Source organism: Colius striatus, chromosome 1 (genome assembly GCF_028858725.1).
Source record: "Colius striatus isolate bColStr4 chromosome 1, bColStr4.1.hap1, whole genome shotgun sequence".
Taxonomy (NCBI): Eukaryota; Metazoa; Chordata; class Aves; order Coliiformes; family Coliidae; genus Colius; species Colius striatus.
Window position 1 is genome coordinate 164,022,989 of NC_084759.1, and position 26,191 is coordinate 164,049,179.

General features: G+C 36.8%; 1 protein-coding gene across 1 annotated transcript in view; it reads right to left on the reverse strand.

Moving 5' to 3' along the window:
- TMTC2 (transmembrane O-mannosyltransferase targeting cadherins 2) overlaps positions 1-26,191 on the reverse strand; it is a 252,721-nt gene that overhangs the window by 61,294 nt on the left and 165,236 nt on the right. Inside the window, exons 4-7 of the mRNA XM_062016002.1 lie at positions 25,907-26,021; positions 13,902-13,987; positions 12,897-13,081; positions 11,066-11,144 (exon numbers count right to left, since the gene is read on the reverse strand). Of these exons, the coding sequence (XP_061871986.1) occupies positions 11,066-11,144; positions 12,897-13,081; positions 13,902-13,987; positions 25,907-26,021 (465 nt within the window). The remainder of the gene's footprint in view (positions 1-11,065; positions 11,145-12,896; positions 13,082-13,901; positions 13,988-25,906; positions 26,022-26,191) is intronic.

Below are 26,191 nucleotides of genomic sequence, written 5' to 3' on the forward strand. Positions count from 1 at the left end.
ATAACAGGTGACTGGGATGTCAGAAAGCCATACGGTGGTACAGATAATTGTAATCTTGAAGCTTCTCTGTATGCTAAATTCCTTCTCAGAAAGGTAGGTTCTTCCTCCAAAAAGCAAATAACCAAATTTCTCAAAGGTTGGAAATTAGTAATATCAAAGAAGTATGTAATGATGATGAACAGCAGCTTTCAGATAAATATCCTGCATTTACACAGCTTTCTCACAACAGCTCTAGATATAAGTGTGCCCTCACCCAAGCCAATGACAGACTGAAAGTTCTTACAAGAGAGTCAGGATTTCAGCATACCACCAGCTGGCTCATTAAAAATAAATGGCTAAGAATCTTTACAAAAGTACGAAGTCACAGTTCATCCAATGCCACCACTAACAGATGACAGAGGACTACAGCTGACCCTAGCAGAGGTCTCCTAAGGCGGTCTCCAGCTGAGTCACTACCACCAGTTCTGCATTACACAGAAAATTATAGTTGTGAGGGCATCTAGGAGAGAGAGGAGAACCAATGGCCTTTCTCCAAACTTGAAGCCAACTACCATATCCCCAAAATTCAGAAAAAGGTGCCACTAACATGCTCACAGAAGTAAAATAAAAGGAACTCTCACCACTCGAGCTACTTTATCTCAAGTGTTTACAGGGGCTAGGAGGATTTTCTTGATGAAAGAAAATGGACTAGGTCTATTTTTTTTCCCCCTGTCTTTGTCACCAGAGTATAGGGAAGTCAGGCAAATAGTGGCATATAAATTTCACCTTAAGGAGTTAGGGTGCAGTGTATGCAAAATGACCAAACCACAGCCTGCAGATAAAATGAGTGTGATGTGGAGTCAGAAGCCACCCTGAGCCAAGGCTAAAGGAAGCCAACATGATTTTTATGAGCAAATAGCTTTTCCAAAAAGAGGTGCAAGCCTGTAAATCTAGCAGACCAGGATTTCTAATTCAAGGATCTACATAGCATTCTGTAGTCATGCACTGGTCTTGAATATCTGATTACATACACAGAAGTAGCTTATGTTTCAGTCCCAGAAGTATTCTATAGAAGTCATTCTATTGCTGGTTAAGGTCAAACTAAAAGAATTAAAATCTGAGGCAAAAACAAAACAAAAAAAAATCCAAACAGGAAAGAAATCCCAAAAGAACATGAACACCTCCCCAAAACCCATGATCAAATTCAGGGATATCAGCATTACATGCAATTTTTTCACCCTCAGACACTCACAAATAAGTGACAGAACATTATAACTTGTTACACACAGCACAAATTCATGTGATCAAGTGCTGAAAGGATGGAATAAGTCAGAAATCAAGCTACACACTCCCCTCGACTCCTCTCCCTAGCTGTATGCTTTATAGCAAAAACTTTAATTATTTGATTGCATACTATTTTTCCCACAGGCCTTTGCTTCATTTAGCATACAGGAAATGAGGAATCCATATTGCCCTTTCTTTAAGTGGAAAATTTCAGCCCAACCTGCTACAGCTTGGCAAAGATTCAAGCAATTAACAAGATCCTTTAAAAAGTACTGCAAGCTTCCATACTAGATAGAGTTATTATCTGCTGGTAGTATATGCTGAATGCACTGCCAAACTTCAGAAAGATCCAAGATTCTCATCTGTTTTCCATGATGGATTTTGATATAAGAAGACATTAACATCTTTGGAGTATTGGCAAATTCAATTTTTAATAGGTTTTAAGAGCTCAACTACTTTACAAGGTAAACTCAGGGTATCTCTGAGTGCTGCATCTAGAAACAAAGCTACATTGTCAATCTAAATGTCAAACTGGAGAGAAATGAATTTTATTCCCATGAAAACTTTACATGGAACTCTTTATTGCTAAACTTTTTTTTTTTTCCCTGAGAAGCCTGTTTTCTGTTTGTAAGCCCCATATGGTCAAAAATAGCTATATTATAAGCAATTAGAACAGGTTGTTACTAAAGAAGGAAGTACTGTTAGGGGATCTGTTATTAATTTAATCTTATAAATGATTTACAATGGCAGTGCTATCAAAATAGAAATCAAAGTAAGCTGACAAAGGCTCTGCCACTGCCTTACTCACAAGACTGGAATAAAATCAAGCATCTATTAATTGGAGTGTTAATTCAGACAAAGATTTTATGTGTTAAACTGACATGATTTTAATAAAAGCTATTCTACCTTAAAATAGTTTTCCAACAAAATGACAGAGAAAACATGTATGTATTGACAGGCATCACCCAGGATGCATTTATGTGTCTGAGATTAAAACAACAAAAACAATATTTGTCATTTCCAAGCATGTATTTTTATAAAATTGTAACATGAATAATTCAATCTTTAGGAAAATGGCAGAGACCATTGGCAGAAAATATGGAAACCAATGGTACATCTAAGCAGGTTTCTATATTTACTTTTACAGTTACTGAATTTGCAAAATCTTTCAAAACTCATGTTAAAATCTGAAAAGTCACATACACACAATTTATTAATGAAACTTGGCCAAAGCTCGAGATAGTGGCATTCAACTTTTTTATTAAAGATAACAAAAATGGAGAAAGAAATTCATGGCCGTGGAAACTTTAAGAAACAAATCAGACATTTTAATTTTTTTTTTTTTTCCAGTTAATATTTTCTGTTATTCATTTATCCATTTGTTGGGAGCTCCTTCCTTGGAGGTCTTCAAGACCCGCCTGGACATGTTCCTGTGCAACCTGATCTAGGTTGACCTGCTTCTGCATGAGGGCTGGACTAGATGATCTCTAAAGGTCCCTTCCATCCCTAGCATTGTATGATTCTATGATTTCTTAAAATATTCCAAAAGAAGAAAGAGATTATTTAATTGTAACTGATGTTTAGTATTGTAGTACAAAAAACAAATCAGTACATAACCAAAACATTAAAGGAGCATATACATAGTCAATTAACACTCCTATTAGTACTTTATGACAAAGCAATGAGAAATGAGCTACCTTTTAACTAGACCTACACCACTTCAAGTGGTATTCATGGGGATTTTGTTTGCCATGGAGACAGATCAGTTGCAAGAAAACCATTCTCCAAAGTAATATTTCCTTATATTTCCCCAGAATTCCTGAGGCTGAAAAATAACCTTTAAAAATAAACAAAACAAAAATCTAAAACAATGCTTCTCTCCTCCAAATAATGCCAGGACAAATGAGTTAAGTTTAATTAAAGAACAATAACAGTAATATTAAACATTAAATATTTATATTAAATAGTCATACTAACAAAAGATCAGCTTGCTAAATTATTTCTCCTGAAAAACTAACTTTATATTCAATAAGTAAAATACGAGCTTAATATAAATCCTCAAGAAAAACCAAAAGTAGTTAAGAATAAAAAGCAGTTAACATATCACACATTGTTAACAGGAAAATAAGGTACCATTTACATGAATGTGTGTTATATGGTTCTAGCTTAACCTCTCATCAGCTGATCTGCGATTTGTTCTGTTTCAGATGTATGTCATCACACAAAGGAAAGGCAACTTCCTTGCACAAGAATGTTAGACTTATCTATGGGCAAGCACAATGGAACTACAGACGTAATAGCACTGTGCCTCTATAGGTGCCATGTACCCTTACTTTCAGATTAAGAACACATATCTCTCCTGTGGTCTTTCTCTTAGGACCCTGAAAATGCTAATGAAAAGACAACTGAAAATTTAGACCTGTAAAGGAGACATTGCAGGATAAAAATGCCTTGCATCATATTTGCATATGTGTAGTGGTTTTGCCTGGGCCAGGTTTTTTGGTAACGGGGCGAGCTACAAGGGTGGCTTCTCTAAACAAAGATCTGTCAGAAGCTTCTCCTATAGCTGACAGGGCAAGGGCCAGTCAAGATGGACCCTGCAGTTGACCCACGTCTGGACAATTACTGACTGTGGCTGACATATTTGAGAAGGATAAAAAGTTGTTGCGCAGTTGCTAAACTATGGCAGCAACAGGTAGTGAGAATGTGAAAATATCTCTGCGGACACTAAGGTCAGTGGAGAAGAAGGAGGAGGAGGGTACTTAGGCCCTGAAAGAAAGACTCCTCTGTGACTTGTGGTGAGGACCATGGTGAGGCAGGTTGTCCTCCTGCAGTCCATGGAGGCCACTGGGAAGCAGAGATCCAGTCGCAGCCCATGGAGGACTCCACATCAGAGCGGGTGGATGCTTGAAGGATTCTGTGACTCTGTGGGAAGCCCATGTTGGAGCAAGTTCCTGGCAGGACCTGGGAGCCTGTGGGGAGAGAGGAGCCCATGCCAGAGCAGGTTTGCTGTCAGGACTTGTGATCCTGTCAGGGACTCAGGCTGAAGCAGTTGGTACCTGAAGGACTGTTCTCCCCATGCATGACCCACACTGGGGCAGGGTGTGAGGAGCTGCCTCTGTGAAGGCCCCATGCCAGAGAAGTTTGTGAAGAACTGTAGCCCATGGGAAGGACCCACACTGAAGAAGTTCGTGAGGGACTGTCTCTTATGGGGAGGGACCCCACACTGTATCAGTGGGAAGCACGAGGAGGCCTCTCCCTGAGAAAATACACAATTTGGCATGGACAAGAGCAGAAGTCAAAACAGAAAGGAAGATGGAGATGTACTTGGAACAGGAAAAAATCTGTAATACACACATTCAGTCAGGATTTAAATTTAATTTTCCAAATATTTCTTTGAATTGGGTACATAAACAGGTTGCCTTAGAAAATGATGGAGAGGTCTTCATCCCTGTGCACCGTAACTCCACAGGGGGTTTGTCATTCATAATACAACCATATAGTCTCCTTGTGCAAATCAAGGCTGCATACAGATGCACTTACCATAAATGCAGCTCTCTAGATATATATCTTACTTCTTTCTTTCCTTAGATGTCAGTGCATACAATAACATAATATGATTAATGTTAATTAATTAATGATGTTAAGATTAATCAAATGTTGAAATTTAAGATATACTGCAAAAGACTAACAGTCTTAGTGATGAATATGCAGTGAATGCACATCTCTGAAACAGCTGAAGCATGTGAACTTAATGAGCATCAAGTTCCGCACAGACTAAGCAACATTCTGTTTGTTTTTTTCCTTTTACAGAACAATCTCCTCGAAGAATTCACGGAATGTATTGTATTTTAAGAAGGCTTTTGATGGATGGGAGTCAATCCACATTTATTTCAGTTGAGCAGATTTTTTTAGGCCTCAATTAGCCAAAGCAAAGCCTTTAGTCTGATTTAACTAGATCACTAAGCTACTTTTGAAGGAAAATACCTAAGCAGCATGGAAGAGTGTAGACTTTGCACAACTCTTTTCTCTTGTACAAGGATTTCCAGTGACAGAAGTATACTGACATAAATAAAAGCACCGAGCACACAGGACAGATAATTTTCTTTTCCAATACATGTGCAACTAATAGTAACCATAAGGGTACAAACTAAGAATTCATAACCAAACAAGTGATTGTAGTTTTTTGTTGACTTTTACTTTATTTACATACATTATGCCTGTATAGGTTTATCTCAAACACTCTTAATAGATGCACTTTGCACTAGAATCATACTTATCTGGGACATTTGTTGTCCAATTTCAGTATTGGAACATAATTTTGGTCTACAGATGTTATGATTGTATTTATTTTCATGCAAATTCCCATATGTTTAAAATACAAATGCATTCAGGCTTAGACTCTTAGCTTTTTCAGAATATTGCCTAAGAAAACTCAAGTATTTCACATGAAATTATGGAGCAATCATCCAAAGAGATAAAATTTTTAAAAGCTGAGAACCTGGAAAAATAACCCTGTTCTCAAACATTGTGTCCACTACTCCCTCAGCAATTCCCTTCTGTAACTTTCATAACCAGCTTGAGTCCCTCAAACAAAACAAAGTGGAAAATCAGGAAACATTGTGATCGGTCCAGAGATTTAAACTCGGCTTTGGACAGCTGATATGAACTACCACAAAAGTCTCAGAGGGAGAAGGGTTAAAGTAGAAGGATGGAAGCAGGAAAGGGGAGAGAAGGAAACACAATTTTTTACTCTTATCACTACCAGAGGTGGACTCCATTCCTACTTCTCTAGAACATATAATAAAATACATATATGAAATTTAATTTTTTTTTTTTATTTCAACCAACCTAGATTTAAAAGAAATAAAGTTTATAATGTATATTTAGCAAGAAATTACCAGTAAAGCTTCAAGAAGCATAGGAAATACACCAATGACTGGAGCTCAGACAAGTACAGGTACCATGCTCTGCATAAGTTATAATGTGGGATATGTATTTCACAGCTTAATCATCTTTGGCTCTTAAAAAGTAAGTCTTGCACAGCATGAACTGTAAAACTATACCAGTAAAAGTGTTTCTTGGAGTCCTAAACAATTTTTAAAGGTAATTCAATAAAAAAAAGCATTTAATGGAAGCAAGGAGTAAATGGGATAGGAGCCTTAACAATATTAACAGGTTCGTACAAATAGCCATATCCACCCAAAAGCATAATCAAATAAAGCGATAGTTATGTTATAATCATCAACACAGAAAGTCTCTCTGCAAGCTAAGCCTTTTGTATTTATGATGCAAACCTCTGCACCAGATGTAAAATCTGGCTCCCTTTTCCAGTCCAGTACCTGGCTGTCACTTGCATGATTTGTTTTCTGTCAATGTGCAATGTAGCAGATTAGCAAGGAGAAATCTAAACTCTAATCTGTGCATCATTAACTATACTCACTCCTGAACTGTTACTTTCTTTTGTAACTTGTATTTCTCATAAAAAATGTTTGTAAGGCTTTGCATTAAATGCATTTGGAAAATAGACATTCAGATATTAGTTGGCAAGGTAAAATGGAGTGCAATCAAGACGTTTGTCTTTATGACAGTATCTTGCCAATCTAAACCTGAACAATGCCACCCCAACATCTTTCTTGTTATTGTTCAGTATTAAAATAGAGTCTCCATGGTCCACCTCACACCACTTAACTGGCAGGAATATGAATTAATGTAGCAGGTGGGCCAGTGTGGTTTTAAAAGCAATGTAATACAATCAACTGTACAATATCAGATTTCAAGGAATGTAAAAGACATCTAGAGGAGAGGTCGATCCTTGAGCAAGCCTAATATTGGCATTAAAGTGTTCAAGATCCCACAGGGATCATTTTATCTTTTGACCCCTCATTTTAATTGAAACTTTAAACAGAATATGTTACCTATTTAACGCAGCTGAGCTGAACTGTGGCCTTTGTAGTGCATGTTGCCACGCCAAGCAAATTAATCCGTGTAACCTTAGCATGTACTTTTTAATTTACATCAAAGAAATATGACAGAGAAAATAAATACCAAGCCAACTTTATGCAGCTTGTTCAATAATTATTTTGATTCTACCTTTAAAGTTTTAATTTTTACCTGGTTTGGGTTCATTAAAATTTAAAAAAAAAAAAAAAGAGAAAAGAAAAGAAAAGATTTTACTTCTTGGTACAAAGCCAGAGAAACATATGGTTTCCTTAGCTGAGTTGTTTTGCACACCTGGCAAAATAAATCACAGAAACAAGAGACCAAAATCTACCCTGCAACTTTTCATATGCACAAACAGAATGTCTGATATTGGTCTTCTGACCCTGCCTTTTGTACCATGGATAAAATGTAAAGTCAAATGAGTGGCTTGTTTCTTGAGATCACATACTACTTCTTCCTTTAAGAGGCAAGATAAGAGTTTACAAGGATGAGTGTCACATGGGCAGATTGGCACACCAGAGGAATGAGTCACTGAGCCTGTCAGAGTGAAAGGCCAATAGAAGCAAGCACAGGAAAAGAAGCGTAACACAGAGAAAGCAGGTGGTATAAAGGCTTAACACTGCTGGAGTGTTAATGCTACTGCACTTGCAGTGCTGGAGTTCAAACCTAATTCAGTTCAAACAGTTCGTCTCCTGTTTATGCTCTTTTGAGTGTGTCACATACACCATACAGGGAAAAATTACTCCAGAAAATCTTCCATGACATGACTGAATATTTATTAAAAATTAGAGGAAGCACTGTTTTCTTACATCACATGCCAATGTGTGTCAATATGTGCGCCACTGAACCAAGCAAAGCAATTGCCAGAGACTCAGAATACATTAATCACAATAAAAACTGCAGCAGGTAATCGTCAAACTGTAACTATTTTTGGATTTTATGATAAACCTTGAAGACTTTTTACAAATTTAGAAAGACAAGGAAGGACTCTTCCTTCCCAAGCAGATGGGGAGAGCACCGTCCCAGTTTCCTAGAGACCAGCTCCTCTAGTCTCCCTTGTAAAGGCAAGAAGCAGGCAGACAAGTTTACGTGATGCTATTTATCAAAGAAAGTCTTAAAGTGAACATGTTTATAATCTTTTTCTTGAACATCAAAATAGAAATAAACGATCCAGTCAGCTTTCTGATGCACAATGATGCAGTATGAGCTGCAGAGCAGATGCTCCCCTGATAATGGATGCAGTTGGGCTGTTCTCCTGCCACACCCAATGCAAAAAGATAATTGAATAGGTGTTTAGAATTTCTCACCCAACTTGAGTTAGCAAGCCTAAGCTAGTCATCTCAGCTCCTTTTACAAGAGAAGTACACCTGCAGGGGATTATTTGTATAATCTACAATAGATTTCTAAATCTGATGGGCTGAATTAGTACTCCCCAGAGTCATCTTTTTCTCTCCACACTATAAACTAAGCATAGTTACCTGTCTCTACCTTGTCACCTAACCTTTATATGATTACAAGCAGGAGAGACTAACCTAACTAACTGCAGTCACATGCACTTAGATGCATACAGCAAAGCTTTAAACGAGTCAGCCTGAGTCCTGCTATTAATATAGTTGCACTTAAGTCACTATCCAGCTGTGTAGCCTCTTGGATTGCCTCTTCAGCATAGCCAAAAAGCCGCATCTCAGCAACTAGTATGAATAAAGTTCTGGTTTCCCTGCAACAGCTGCCATCACAGCAGCAACTAAAAAAATTAGTATATGCTATGTTAATGCTTAGTTGTCCATTAGCCTGTTACTCTTTGTAATAGGCTGAAAGGGGCTAAAGCAAGCTTAGCTGACCCTAACTTGTTACACTTCTAGGACATTCGTGAAGTGCCAACGGCTGCCTAAAGGAAACAGAAGCCACAGTATGGGCTAAGCAGTGGAGGGAGGATGTGTAGCAGCAGCCAAGCCCAGGAAAAGGACTGAAGTGGCCTTTGTGTTCAACTAGTGCTTTGTGAGTTAATAAATGCAAATCCCAAGTACAGAGTGAACTTGGACATCATGGACTGTGCTTATAAACTGAGAAAGCCCTCCTGAACCTAAAAAAGTAACCAATGGGCAAAAAGTAGAAAACTAAAGACTCCTGCATATCATGGTGGTGCTAAAGGAAGTGTCTATTCACACGAAATGAAAAAGAATGGCACAGGTCTGCTTTGTGATGGAACAGCCATCATGCTAGAAACAGCATTGTTTTACTTTTTCCAATTTCTGTAATTCTGAGGACCACATTTATCAGAATGATAAATATATCTACATAAAAGAAGGCAGGAAACTTTGGAGGGTTTGCTGGAACACTGCAGTACTTGATAGTACAATGACATTAGGATACCAATACTAAACAGAGGTTTAATTCATAGAGTGGTAACTATTGATAACCCCACCAAATTTATCAGCAAATGCTGATAAATAAAACTAACAATAGTTCAGTTAAGACTCTCTATGAAAAAAATTACATGCAATAGTCAACGTGTTCTGTTTTGAGGTTTTAGCCATTGGCATTGATCTGATAAATGTCAGCACTCAGGGAGAAGTAATTCCCCATTGAACTCTTAAATTCAATGAAGTACTTAAACTAATATTGACATTAGATATTTTGTCACTGTGATAGAAATACTCAATTTAGCATTTACAGAGGTTTGCAAACACATAGCAACAGTTACAACAACAATTTTAGAAAATATTTTTTCCTTTATCAAAGTACATGTAAGAAGCTACTAAAAGATGCTTTTCCTAAATAAGTAGAGATGAGTAGTGACTTCTTTCAACAACTGTGTCAAACGAACTGGTATCAACTGATACATTCCCCTGTATTTTAAGTATTCAGAGGTGTGAAAAAAAGCCACAAACTCCCACAGACTTCTTGTTGACTATAATTGTTTCTACATATATGCTTTATTGCTCTACTTTGAAGTACCTGGAAAGCGTCCTACATCCCGTTCTGTCCCTGATAGGAGCTCAGAATATACTGAGCCAGACACTGAGACTGATTAGCAGAAACACATGCCCTTTCAGAGAAAATTCCACTTAAAAGCCTCCCTGGATCAATGAAGAACCTGCCCTCTTGTTTAGAGATCCTAATACTAGAAGCAATAATTCATATTATCTTTTACTCGTATCTGTTTAATGTATCCTGTGTAAAGGTGTGATGAAGAACCTGATGAGCTGAAATTAATGTTTAAAAACAAACAAACAAAAAACCACTTCAGCTAAATTAATGTTTCTTACAGTACTCAAGGGACTCTGCTAAAATTCTGGGGTAAAAATACAGCATCCAGGAAATAAGTTTTTAGCACAACCTGCAAAAAAAAAAATCCAACTGTCTCTGTGGGCCTGTTGTTTACAAGAAAAAATTAACATCCAACATTCATTATATTTTATGTTATAATCAATCAATTTCATTCCATTTTCTGTTCAGCAAATACAATTTCTTCTTAGTTTTAAAGATTACTGCATGGGAGATGATACTGCATGAAAAAAACTCCACCTGTATGAATTGCACATGATATCTCCAAAACAGTGGATGAGAGATTCTAGAGGCAAAAAACTCACCAGCAATCTAAACACAGAAGTGCTGCATGGACACTCTTAAAAGATATCCAACATCTAACAGCCCCATCACTTATTGTGCCTTATCCAGCATTACAGTTGCTGATGTTTATGCTTGTTTGGCTCACACCTACCGAATCTACTCATATTTACTTGTGTTTTTATTAGCTAATTCATTTGAACATCAATTGCTTGGCCAAGTTTCTTGTGTTTTCCCCTGTCTGACTCCTCAAGTGTCTTTCTGAGGCACTAACAATGCACTTACTTACCCATCATGTTGTATAAGCTCTGTGGTGCAAACTGCCTTGGCATTTTCTGTATTGCTTCTTTGTAAACCGTTAGGGCATCCTGAAAAGAAACAGACAAGTGGGATCAATCATCAGCAAAGCACCAATTTCGAAAACAGTCTTTCACATATAAAGTAAACCAAAATTATCTTCCTTTCCCAAAAGATAGATGCAGAAAGAAAACACACCACTGTCATAAATATTACAGAAAGTTCACATTTGTCATTTAGAAAAGTTTTAACCAAATTCGGCAAAGCTTACTGACAAGAGATCAAATTAGTTCCAATATTGCAACTACTTTTCCAGGTAGAAATAGAAGGAATATTATTTTTAAACCAATGACTCACAGGTTTATAAACATGTATGAAATTCTATAGGCTGTCAGAGAAAACAGAGTAATATCTAACTGCAGACAAAAGACTTTCGGATGACTAAGCTACAGTAAGTGACTTAAAAATAAAGAAATCATTGTCTACTGCCAAGTAATAACAAAACTTAATCCTCACAACTGAAGTCTGCTCCACAGAAAGAACAAAATGGACTATAGCATCAAGAATGCCAAAAATTGTTTTCTCTTCACAATTGTGCTGTGCCTTGAATTATTTGATCTGATTTATTCAGCACTTAGAATACGCACTGTTTGTCAGTCTGATTTAGGTCTGCATCATTTTCTACATCATCCACCAAATAGTTACAGCTTGTGAAGGCTGAAATATGCTTGAAAAAAATATAAGTGTGTAATTCAATCAAGGCTGGTTCAGACTGCAATGACCAGACAGAAATCTGACAGTTTATGTTCTTAAAATCCCTTCTACCTTCCAGGCAACGCACTCCAGCTCTACACTCTATCAGCCATACAGACAACATGCTGCTGTTCTCTTATCTTTATGGATGTCTTGGCTGTCTGTGTCTGTTTTAACCAATTAGTAACTGCCATCTGACAGAGCTGGATTCATGATACAAATGACAGGAATCCACAGAGCTTGACTATGCCTAATCTTAAACAGCTGAGGTAACTGTCAGGTCAGGAAGAGTTATATGGATCAAAACCATGTGTAACTCTGTTCTGAAGTATACCTGGCAATGCAAAGAATTACTTTCTTTCAAATACTGCTAAAGGTCAAAACTCATGCAAATATCCAGTTTTAGCAACTTCATCAGGGAGAATGGAGAGGAATCCCAACAATCACACCTGCACATATAAGATGGGACAGGTTGGATTCAGCATACGGTTACATATATAAAAATACCCAATCTACTTCAGCACTTCAGACAAGTCATCTGAAACTAGCACACAGTGAGTGGGATGTTTTTAATCACTTAAGTTTTGAATTCTTCCAACTAGATCTTATTTTTGGAGACTCAAAAGCAAACATAGAATCATAGAATCATAGAATGGTAGGGGTTGGAAGGGACCTTTAGAGATCATTTAGTCCAACCCCCTTGCAGAAGTGCATTCTTTTCACAGCTAAAGATGGGCTTATACTACTCCGAATTTAAAAGTTAGTACACTTTAGGTTGGCTGGCCTATAACATCCTTTGCCTATCAGCCGTGAAGGCAAATCCAAAAAGAATATCAGATGTGACAATTGCTCGTGTTGATTCTGATACCAGAACATCACACTGCTAATTAACACCATCACACTTGTAGGGGTAGTGAATAAATATTCTCTGTGGAGAATGCAAATCTTCATTTGGTGAAATTCAGTCAATATGTGCCTGTGATGTATTATGTAAGTCTGGATGGAAGCAACAGGTATTATTGATGTATGAAGATTTTATTATTATATTGTAGACAAATCTAGAGCTTTACCTCATAGTGTCCTTGTTCATGAAAAAGTTTTCCTAGGTTATAAAGACAGCTAGTAACAGAGCTTTTATGAGCATGAGGATCTTTCAAATTTTCATCAGGGATCTCTGAACACTTCAGAAAAGTCCTCCTGGCTTCCTCTATCTTCCCTTGGTTCATCAGGATGATACCAGTATTTAAATAAGCAGCTGTAAAGAGGGAAAAAACATTATGTGTTAATGGGCTTCCAGTCTGTTGTACTCAATCTTAGTTTTACTTGGAAATAATATCTTAAAGAGATCCCATGGTTATCTAATTTGGTGTTTGTATAATATTGATCAATCACTGGTATAAAGAGGAACATATAAGCAGTAAAAGTTGAGACAGAATGAAAGAAGTGGATATAAAGATTAAGGAAGAAGAGGGAAGGGAATGCTGCTCAGATAGGGACTGTATCAAGTATATAGCATCATTTTCAAAATGTTACAAAAATTATATACATATATTTATACATATATATGTAGATGTTCACATATATATATATATAAGATTAATACTGAAAAGTCATGAATCTTAAAAAGCACTCAACTTTTCAACCAATCACTGGCAACTTCATACAGATTATTTGCCATTTGCCCCAGGCAATAAAGGAAAAATGGAAGGAGTTAAAAAACATTTGTATTTTTCACGCACACTACATACCACAAGAATCAGGGACTGGCTGTAAGAAATAGAAAATAGGAGCCTGAAAATTTAGGCAGCAGCATCTATGGCTCACCACCCCAGATCAGAAACATTTTAGCTTCTAGTAGAGCTGCCCAGTGTTATTATCTGCTTTTTCCTTGTACTGCATTAAACATAGTTGTTTACTAATAAACACTGGCTTTCAGTTGAAAAGTGCACAATGTCACCTTTTACTTTCCAAATGAAAAACTTCTGGAAAAAAATAAGGTTTTGTTAAAAAGTAGGAAGATTTTTCTAAAAACCTATGGTCAATATAATGCAAGCTTCTACAATGGAAATACTTACAAGCTAGGGTGGGTCTGCTACCAATCGCCAGTTTATAGTAATGCAACGCCTCCGAAAACCTGCTGTTTTCCTGAAGTAGTAATCCTCTGCATACAGACAAAAAAGGGGAAAAAAAAGAGAGGGAGGTTTACAGCCAAGAGTAACTCAAAAATAAATATTGAAAACAAAGCAGAGGTAACAGAAAAATATGCTGACTGATATTTCAGAGTGTGCTGGTTTTAGTTGGAATAGTTATTTTTCTTCAAAGTAGCTAGTATGGGGCTATGTTTTGGATTTATGCTGGAAATGGTGTTGATAACAGATGTTTTAGTTACTGCCAAGCAGTGCTTATAAAGAGTCAAGACCTTTTCTGCTCCTTATCCCATCCCACCAGTGAGCAGGCTGGGGGTGCACAAGAAGCTGCATGGGGACACAGCCAGGACAGTTGATCCCAGCTGACAAAAAGGATTTCCCAAGCCATGTGGAGTCATACTCAGCACTAAATGCTGGGAAAAGAAGGAAGAAAGGGAGGCATTTGGAGTGATGGCATTTGTCTTACCAAGTAACTGTTAGGTGTGACAGAGCCCTGCCTTCCTGGAGACAGCTAAACACCTGCCTGCCCAGGTGAAATGGTGAGTGAATTCCCTGTTCTGCTTTGCTTGTGTGTGTCTTTTGCATTACCTATTAAACTGTCTTTGTATCAACTCATAAGTTATTACCTTTACCTTCCCATTCTCCCCCGCCATCTCACAGGGTGGAATCAGTGAGCAGCTGTTTGGTGCTTAGTTGTTGGCTGGGGTTAAATCATGACATTAGAGATATAACAACTCTGCATGTTGGTAACAATTCAATGGGAAAATTACTTTCTTTGAAAACAATATTAATTCATAGACATCAGCTGTATCCATATGGCTTTAACAAAGCAGATGTTAAATGTAACATTTTTGGCTTTCTTGGAAACCAGGAAATTCACTTACTCAATTGAGATAATGGAAGACTGAGACTTTTTAAAGCAGATGGAGTATGGTGGAGGTATTTGTAGCGATGTTATTCATGTTTAGCCTGTCATCTTTTCTTGACTTGAAATAAGTAGATCTTTTTCAAATGCACAATAAAGTTCACCACCTAACACTTCTCATGCATTATTTTAACGAGTCCCCTTGTTGAGCAGTTTTACTAGGCTATTCACTGAATAGTTAAGAACCTGTATCTGCTCAAATTGTTGCTGTCTTATTTCTGTTCTGAACAAATTTAATAACTGAAGAGGTATCACAAATTATATCAAATACATACAGTTGTCAGTTAGTTTCATAATCCATGGGCTTTAATTAAAGCTTTTAAGACAACCTTCCTTGTGAATTATGATTTATATCAGCCTTCCACAAATTTCTGAGAAATAAGTGGTCTGGATATCACTGATATGAATTTACAGTTCTATGCTTAAATGAAGGTTCAAAGCATTCCAGTGCTCCGAAAGTTTTAGAAGACTGACAAAAGTATATGCAAAACTATTAAAATCATGAGGATTTAAAAATCCTTTAAAAACTAGTCATTTCAGAGTAAATTTCTTACTTTCCAGAGGCAGATGTCCCTCTTCATATCTCAACATATGCAGGGAAAAAAAAATTAGCTATTTCTTTTAGGTGGGAGTGTGATCATATGTATTTGTAGCTTTCCTAACCTACAGCAATTTCCTCTTCTTATATGCTTTTTATCTGCTGATAGCTTTTTGAATTTCAAAGACCTTGGACTTCTTCCATCTACAGTCTCTAATCAGAGGGGTTTTTTTTTCCCTCCAAAATCTTGGGAGAATTTTTTACTTAAACCAGTAGACTTCAGGGGAAAAAGAGAGTAAGATGGTTAGCTAAAGAAGTTACCATAATCTGTGTCGTTTGTTTCCTATCATTGGATTAGGATTTAACAGAATGGAGGAATGTATATTCTTTCTTTCTATACCATCGATCAGCAACACCTCCTGGCCTCGTTTTTGAAACTGTCTGTCAAGTAACTTTGGATTGGGCAGTAAATAGCTTTTAATATTAACAGAACTTATATTCAACTGCTATTTGTAGTAAGGTGAGCAATGAGGAAATAACACTCAAGATAATTTTTGGCATGGCACCAAGGTTTTAAACTGCTGTCAAGTGTCTTGCAGGTGGCAAGAGGTATGATCATCTGAAGAGTAATAATATTTTCTAAAATCTAAATTTTGTTTACTCTAAAAAATTTTATTGATGGTAATTTCTCTAAGGCAAATAATTATTGTTATTATTACGGTATTTTGATCTAGCTTTCTATTCATAACAGTAGAATGAACAATTAATTAGTGGCATCGTCTGACATTCAAGCTGCTTATTACTTTTCAAATAAACACAAACATTCTTTCACATAATTTGGAAACATTTATCAAAGAAATTACATTCTTATTTTACATCTGGAATAAGTAATTTCACATATTAAGAGAAGTAATACAGTAATTAGTCAACTTGAACACTATAAATCACTTTGTTAAGTGTATGGCATTTGTGCTTTTTGGTTTAAAATAACCTTTATTGGTAATTATTACCAAATTAATCTTCTGTGTTCACTACATGCTCTAGTACTGGCACACTTGATTAATTACTTTCTACTCCTCTTCCAGAACTCCTTTCTCTTTTACAAGCTGTTCCATTAATAGATATTCTCTATTTCAAACTTATTTTTTATATATGTATATATAGATAGATATATATAGACACCTCAAGACGCTCAGATGCAAGATTGAGTGCTGAATTCCAGCAAATAATTAGTGGTTTATTTGTATTTGTTATTAGGTATAGTAGAAGAACAACAACAACAAAAAAGTAATTAAAAAACCTTGAAAATGTCTCCTCTTGTGAAATTGGTACTGTTAGTTCCCTGTTTTTTCCTGTAGCTTCTGACAGTACAAAAACTACTAGATTTATGAGTCTCTAGTTCTATTTTCAGATTAAACAAAGTCAGGAAAAGGAAGGAAAATTTAAAAATACTTTTAGCTGAATAAAACTAACACTTAGGAGAGACTGTTTCTGAGACATAACTGCCTTGAATGTTCACCTTCGAAGAGATAAATAGACTGAGGGAGGATCTCATTAATATTTACAAGTATATAAATGGTGGATGTCAGGAGGTTGGGGCATCCCTTTTTTCTATTGTACCTAGTGACAATAAGGGGTAATGGGATGAAGCTGGAACACAAAAAGTTCCATTTAAATACAAGAAAAAACTATTTCACTGTAAGGGTGACAGAGTCCTGACAAAGGCTGCCCAGGGAGGGTGTGGAGTCTCCTTCTCTGGAGGTTTTTAAAACTCCCTTGGACATGTTCCTGTGTGACCTGATCTAGGCGGACCTGCTAATGCCAGGGGGTTTGGACTAGATGATCTCTAAAGATCCCTTCCAATCCTACCATTCAGTGATTCTGTGAAATGACAAACTACTATTTATTCGAACATTGAGATTTTTCTAATCTCAATCCTCAGATCCTACATTCTCCTTTTCATTGCTTCTTTCCAAGACAAAAATCATGCTGATTTTCAGCTAGGCATAATTTCTCAGAGGCAGATCCAAGGTTCTGAAGGACAGTGCACTTCAGCCTTCATACCAACTTGATAAATCAGTGGACGTCATCAGCGGAGACAGTAAAGCTGGAGAAAGAACAGCAATCCAAGAAAGAGCCCTGGGAGTAGAGCAGGAATCTCATTGTCACGGCACTCTGACAGTTGCTACAATGGTGCTAATTTCAGGCAGCAAGTCTCAGGGTTGCCTCTGAAAGCAGCTGGACATCAAAATAATTTACCATTAAGACAAACATGAGGCAAAGAGATAGGCTCAGGTTTAATGTATTTTTTCAGGTGTAATGTATTTACAAGCAACTTTTATGTGGTGTAAAAAAAAAGTATTAAATATTTAGCCAGAACTTCCCAATTTGGCTAGAAAATTTATCTAATTGCACAATCAAACAATGTAGAGTTTGTTTGTCATGATAATTACTATGCTGTATTATACTGAAGACATCTTTAAAAAGTTCAAGGTCCATTTGTAAAGCTCAAACACATAGTTCTACTCTATTTCCTTTAAAGGAGATAGCTGATTTTCAGCTCACATTGCCACTTCTTTTGTCTATAGTAAATACAGAGAAAATGCTTGCTTTGAAGGACCAGTTCGTAGATGCATTGAAAAAACATCCCTCAAGTGGAGTTCACACCTTGTGAGCATTGCCAAGTATCCAGTAACTCACTCCTCTGCAGATGCCTACATAAGGAAGTTCTTCCTGTCCCTTGGAGCGGATCTGTTATTGACATGCCTTCTGTCTTCTTTATTTACACTACAAAATGTTAAGTGTTCTTTAGGAATTGCTGGCAGAGGTCAGAAGCAGGCAGCAATACAATGTAAAGCACTGAATGTAAGCCAATGGTGGAGCAGAGCAACTGGCACACCTTGAGTATGTATCTGTCTTTTGGACTTAGAGAGACAAAGCCTTCCTTCTTCCTTATGCAAGGATGAACAAGGGAAAGTACATCCTTGAAATAAGGATGCTTGATACAGCTCAAGTGATACACTTGAATTAAGAGCTCAAAAATCTTCTAGTACTTTTTAATAAACTTTCAATGATTGCTAAGAATATTAAGCTAAATAAATAAAAAAGTATAATCCCAATGTGCCCAAGAAACCTCAAAACACAAGAGCAGTTGGTTCAAGTTTGCATTTCCAAAAACTTCTTTTTCTCTCCAGTTCACCTCCCAGTGGTATGGCAGATAAAATTAAAATGTTAATTGAAATATGTAATCTCCATTCAAAGAAAGTTTTCTGACATAACAAGGAAAATGTGAAGTCTAGCAGATGGAGAGAGGGTAGGGAAGAAGTCCAATGGCCTCTTTAGCCTAGTAAAACAAGTACTGTGGAAGAATAAAGTTTCCCTCTAGAAACATATGAGGACAAAGCACAAAAATGCACCAGTACAGGCTGGGGGTCAACCTGCTGGAGAGTAGCTCTGCAGAGAGAGACATGGCAGTCCTGATTGATAATAAACCAACCATGAGCCAGCAATGTGTCCTTGTGGCCAAGAAGGCCAATGGCATCCTGGGATGCATCAAGAAAAGTGTGGCCAGCAGGTCGAGGAAGGTTCTTCTCCCCCTCTACTCTGCCTTGGTGAGGCCTCATCTGGAGTAGTGTGTCCAGTTCTGGGCTCCTCAGCTCAAGAGGGACAGAGAACATGTGGAGCAAGTCCAGCACAGGGCCACCAAGATGATCAGGGGACTGGAACATCTTTCATACGAGGAAAGGCTGCAGGAATTGGGGCTGTTTAGTCTAGAAAGGACTGAGGGAGAATCTCATCAAAAGAACCGTGACCTGCAGGTCAAGGAAGGTGATTCTCACCCTCTACTTCACTCTCCACCTGGAGTATTGCATCCAGCTCTAGAGTGCCCAACATATGAAGCTCATGGAACTGTTGTAGGGAGTACAGATGAGTGCTACAAAGACGATCAGAGGGCTGAAGCATCTATCCTATGAAGACAGGCTGAGGAAGTTGAGGTTGTGCAGCTCGGAGGAGAGAATGCTCAGGGGAGACATTAGAGCTGACTTCAGTACCTAAAGGTGCCTACAAGAAAGCTAGAGAGGGAGTTTTTACAGGGGCACGTCATGACAAGACAAGGCAAAATGGCTTTAAACTGAATTAGGTTAAATTTAGATTAGATATAAGGAAGAAGTTTTTCACTGTGAGTGTGGAGCAACGAAAGAACAGGTTGCCCAGAGAGGTTGTGGCTGCCCCGTCCCTGGAAGTGTTCACAGCCAGGTTGGATGGGACTTTGAACAATCTGGTCTGGTGGAAGGTGTCTCTGACACAGCAGGAAGGGTGAAACTACATGATCTTTAAGGTCCCTTCTAACCTGTTCTACAAAATCGCTTGGAAAAGTTAAACCATGAGACACAAAGTAAATAGTTTTAAATTGTCTGTGAATTAACTTAAGATTAATTAGGAGACAAGTCCTATCAGATTGGCAAGATTATGGAACAACCTTACAACAGGATTTTTGTTTTGGTTCTAGCTAATTTTACAGCACAGTATGAATCATTTTTTAAATGAGGGATATGTGCTGACTGCTTGCAAGACAAGTAGACTTTACCCTGTGACTTAGCAAGTGTCTCAGAAGAAATATAAAATACATAAATAAAATATAAAAAAAAATTAAAATAAGAAAAATGATAAATTCTCAATGTAGAAATCATGCATATCACTTCTATAGATAGAATTGCTCATTTAAATACATGAAGAAAAACATTTTCCCCAAATGAGTTCTTGCAACCATCCTGAGTCCTTTAATCTGCCAAATTTTACTTATCTTGCTTGACCAACAAATTGAAAAAATTTTCTATCTTCTTTCTCTGCCTTGGTTTTGATCTGAAGTCATAGAATACTAACAGCACAAAACTTTTCGGGGATTGAAAAGCCGTCACAAAACATAATCAGGCAGCAGAGAGATTACCTTTTTTCTCAAGTTACATATTAATTTATTCCTGGTGTAGTCCTATCCAAGCCAGCTGGTCTACTTACAAAGCGAACTCTTCAGTGACTAAAGCTGGCATAAATTGACTATCATCAAGGTAAATGTATGATAGTGAAATACTTATCAAATTTGCAGGCCGGGTACAATATTGAAATAGTTTAATTTTGTTCTCTGGTTGATAAGAGCTAATACAGAGCCTGTTAGCTGTTATTTTGCCATGACTGCAGTTTATTTGTGCCTCAAGCTACATTCATCCCATTGATTTCAAGTAGGACTGTCTACAAATAACTATATTTACTTAGATGGTGCAATAGCAAAGAAAAAAACAAATGGAAGAAAAGCTTCTTTTATTCCCCACATAGATGCATTTCCAGCAGCGACAGAGGATGTGCTCTGCCTAAGGCAACTCTTTCATTGTCATTTGCAACACTAGTAGGTAAAAAGACAGGTATGGACTCCATATCAACCCAGTACATTAAGTCTGGTCTTTGAAGCTTTTTTTTTTTTTTTTTTGGTTTGGTTTGTTTGGTGTGTTTGTTTTTTAAATGATGAAGGCATTTAACTACTCAACCATATGAGTGTTAACCTTTTGTAACAGTCTACAACTAGGTTACATTAGCAAGAAAGCCAATCATTAAGGAACAGCAGAAACAAGGATGTTTTCCAATAACATCCTGTTAGCAAATATGTAAATGGAAGGTAAATCCTCCTTGTTTAATCAATAAGAACCCACACATACTCAGTAGGCATTAAGACAGAATGCCCATTCCCTTTGCAGAGCTCACTAAGCACAGGCATCCATAACCTCATTAGGAAAAAAGATCAAAACAACACAAACACCTGTGAAATAACCTCTAGTCTTTCATATAGCACAGCCAAAGTTCTCTCATGCTCTCAGTTCTAGGGAAAATCTTCCCAAATGCAAGCACGTTGGTCAGCAAATATAGTCCTGTTCTCCTCTCTGTTACTGTGGCAGTTTGGTTGGGATTACTGCCATTTCAGCACCATATTAACTCTCACAAGCACTGCTTCCTTAACAAAGGGAAGGCTGCCATAGGGACAAGACTTAGCATTGCTTCCGTCTTTCTCTCTTCTCAAGACATTGGGCAGTGGTGTTCCATGCCAGCAGTCCTCAAACAAGGTGTTTGCTCCTCCTCATGTGCCCCAGCTGGAAAGAACCTTTTACAAGAAGGGCCTTTTATGACACTGAATGGTAAAGTTTCCCAGAGTGAACAATTATTTTCCTAATTTTAGCAAATGGACAAAGTTTATGTAAGGACTATGAAGCACCACCATTTCAAATACTGAGGCAAGCACTTGAATAGCTGGATCACTCAACATGCTTCAGCTCCAATATTGCTAATAAAAATATCTATGTCATACAGGCCCAATGGAGGGACCTGGAGCAGGATTCTGCCATCACTGGTTTCCAAAGTAACCTTTGGGCACTACAAGAGCTGGTCTCCATATAGCAAAATTTTATCAAGACAGCTTTGGTTAAAGGAAGACACAAATTTCAGCTGCTGCTTTTCACAAAGGAAGAACTAGCTGGTAAAGCAGCGATTAATTCTAAATAGGTCTGTAAAAAGTTTGCACACAAAGCTGAGGGGAAAAAAAGCAAGTAAAAAAAAAATTAAGTAGACAGCAGACAATATATCTTCTTTGGGTTTTTTTTCTTTGTTTTTTTTTAACTTAACATCCTGCATTATTAAAACCTGTGGGCTATCAAGAAAGAGGAATCATAACCTTGACTTTGTTTCCTATTAGGTGACGTGGTGCAACAACTTTGTCAGGGGCAAGTTCAAATACATTTCAACGTGGGTTAGAAGGTTAGACTGTTTTTAGTGCTTTTGTCTCTGATAGCTCAGCAAAGGAGATTTTTATGCCAGGATCCTTAAAAGGCAGAAGCAGAGGGAACACCATTTCACATGCTATATAAGCTAACAACAACAGACAAAGAAGACCTTTTCTCGTATCGATTTTTAGCCAAGGATGCAGAGGTAAACCTTGCATATAAAACACTTCTGCAATCCCAGACATTACAGAATTAAAATTTAAGATACTATTGAAGATTTGACCTAATAGAAATCTAACAAAATTGACACTTATTGACATAACAACCTAACAAACAAGCTTTTCAAATTAAAGTTTATGAAAATTCATACCTTGAACTTATTCAAAGAAATTTGATTATTTGAATAACAAACTTGTACACACAGTGCTCTATTACTACAGGCCAAATAAGATACTTGGGGAAAGAAGCGAGGGAATGGCTCTTTAGCAGAAACTCATCCTTTACAGAGTATTAAATAATCCCCAAATACAACATAACTTTAAAATAGTTAGTATAATTTTAAAGGAATATTCAATATTTACTTGCGCTTGTGAACAACCTTAAGATCATATGAGAAACTCAAGGTAAAGCAGATTACTAATATGGATAACAAAAGAATACTCTAAATACAGCCAGGCTTAAATACAAGTGAAATAATATATTCAAAATGCAAAACTGTCCTTTGGCTGATAAGCAATTTTATTTTAGGCATTAATTAGAAGTGATTACAAACAATACCAAAAACCCGTGAGCTTTAGGTAATAATCATAAAGCAATAAAGACTGAAAAGCCAAAACAAACTAAAAATAGACTGGTTTTAAACTATTGAACATTGCCTAGTTTGGAACAACATTTTTCTACAGCTCTGTCCTTGGTACCTCACAGTATTAAATTCATGTATTAAAATACATGGATTTCTCAGTTAAAAAAAGAAAAAAGCATAGAAAGAAACCTCAGTTTATGTTGATTTACTACTCCACGAAACCTAGCTGAAATCAATAATCCTACACAGATTTGAGATTTGTAAAAATATCTACAATGCAATCTCAAGATATTAGAGAAATTATTTATAGGAAACCATTTCATATATATAACAAGGTAGTTTGTACCTCAAAAAAAGTCATGCTGTAATACAGTCTCCACTTGTGGTACAAAGCAACAACTGAAATCTTTCCTGCACTGAAATTGCTATGAAAATCTCAAATGCTTTCAGAGTTACCAGGAATTTACCCTCTGACTTTTCATGACAGTTTCAGAAAACAAGCTTTCAAATAAGAACACAAGTCCTTAGCATAATCTCAGGTTTTGTAAATTCCAGGATACAGAACTTATCTTCAAGACTGACTGGGTCACAAGCTATTCTGAGTATAAGGTATGAATAAGTTTCACCTATATGTATTTAGACCTGAGGAAAAATCAAAAGAACAAACCCATTTCAACAAATATCTAAAGTAGTGATGAATTACCAACCCAATATTAATGGTAGCAAGAGTTTTGGGGCTTTTTTCCTCTTCTTTTGTTTTTTGTTTTTTACATAATCTAAATTAATGCACTTAAATTTTCCTAAATGGCAAAAGAAGCTTAAACTCCGAATCATAATTTGTAATAGATAGAAAATAAAAACATACCACTGAAATTAGCCATTTATTTAATCTGTTAATTTCTCTAGAACTTTGATTTGTTATTTCTGAGCTGCATGTGCTAATTAATTTGTATCAAATTCTGAGGTAAAGTGCTAAGAAACAATAAAGACCATGTGAGACTACAAAATGCTTAGGATATATTATGGCCAAATACAGTATTAAGAAATGACTGTAAGAGTGCTTTTTCTTCTAAAGTTCTATTAAATGACTGTTTCAGTTTCAAAAGCACATACTGAAAATCAGAAACAGCAAATCTAACTGGCCTCTTGTAAACATACATCTTGTAAGATGTATTTTTCCATAACAGTATTTTTCATAAAAGGCTGCCATAGAACTGTCTGCCAAGGATGGGCTGAACTTTCAAGGAAACTCTTCAGAGTCTGTGCTTAAAATAATACATTTTTCAATATCTATTGCATAACTAATAAAGTTGTGAAGCTTTAGGGGGAAAAAAAAGTATTCTACTGCATTCAAGAGAGCAGGAGAAAGGTTGAGAATTAGAAATCCTTTTTTGCATATGCATACACATACTATATAGGAAACACTTCCCTCTGAATATACTTCCTTTACTTTCACAGGAATATGCAAGGTAATTTCATGCCCTATGTATTCCAATCAGCATTTCAGTTAAATTCCTTTTACACAAATTCAGTAGAAACTCAATACATTTTCTATCAATCAGAAGTTAAGGTTTGTAGGCATATATTTTGTATATCAATGAAAAGCTGAAAGATTATCAGCTTGTTCTCAGAACACCAACACTATTGAAATTTGATTTCTTTTATATCCCAGTCCCAGCCTTCTTTCCTTTCTCACCATGGTATTAACTTCAGTTTGTCTCTCTGATACAGCAAGAGACAAAAGTACTATATAGGTATATAAAAAAACCCAATACTTATAATTTTCATACCCAAAATTAATGGCATATGAGAAATTTACAAATATCAACCTTGTCATTTTGAGTTTCCAGTATGTTTCACTCTAAGGTGAAATGAGCAACTTACTCTTTGTTAAGTAAGGAAAAAGGAAGAAAAAGTCTATTATGGTAAGCTTCATTTTAAAATACTATAAATGACCATTCTGAACTGGACTTACAGGTAGGATATTATTTATTTATTTTTAAAGTTTCATTATTTGCATTTCGTTTTTGCACATGTCATCTCTCACGCATACAAACTTTTTTACAGCACACAGGACACTATTTTCATACTACTACCTAGTGAACAGCAGTCACCTGGATTTTCCTCTACACACACGTCATGAAACAAGAGTGTACAGCTCCTGAAGGTGAGAAGCCAGTTTTGCTGCCTCCTCCCTGAGCAGGGAGCAGGCGAGACACCCAGCCATGATACCCAGAGAATCAGCCTCCTCTCTGCTGGTGTTTGATCACATTGAAGAGAGAAGTTTAGCTCAATGCTAGCTTCTGTGTTCATGATTTAGCATGTTAATGAGCTGGGAAATCTTTTTCCCTGATGTGTAATTATTTTGATGCTCATGCTATTTATTCTCTTACCCACCTAAAACTGTAGTAATTAAAAGTTTCTTGAACCCACACTGCTCTGGAGATAGTCACCAGAGAAAAGTAATCTGCTATTTTAACATTTCAGACCTCTGGATTTAGCTGATTGTTGGCTTATTCTAGAAAGTGCTTACACGCACATAGAATGTTTTTCAGACTTAAAAAAGAAGTTTAAATAACACCTCTATATTTTAGCTGAGTCAGGAACAAATGGAGTGCTACTGTTGCCAGCTCATCTATCTGTACTTTGTTCAGCGTGTGGTTTTTCTTCTTTTAAAGCAAACAGATTTGTAAGTTTACTTTCTCCATAGCCAATACATGAATATATGATAATGTTGACCAAGAAAAGGTCCTGTCTACACCATAGTTTAAGCAGCACTGTTAATGAAACAACTATCACAAAGCAACAGCTAACATCATCTCCATTTCCAGCAAGTAAATCAATAGCTCCATTCACAACAGGTTTCACAGACAATTCAACCCCAGGAAAGCCACGCATACTTACAAATTATAAAGCATATCGGCCATGTTGCTGCGGTAGTACAAGGCATTTCTATAGGCGCTTTCAGCTTCAGAAATCTTGCTCTGGCTCTTGAGAACATTTCCAAGGTTACCCCATGCTGTCAAGAGGAGAAAACAGTATTCAGAAAGAGCTACAATCCAATTACACATGACAGAGTATCCAAGTATCAGGAAGTTCCTCAGGGAGACAAACCTTACAAAGAAACTACTTTTATGGAAGAGGAGGGGAGGTTGGCTGTTCCTCATCCCCACCACCCCCCCCCCCCCC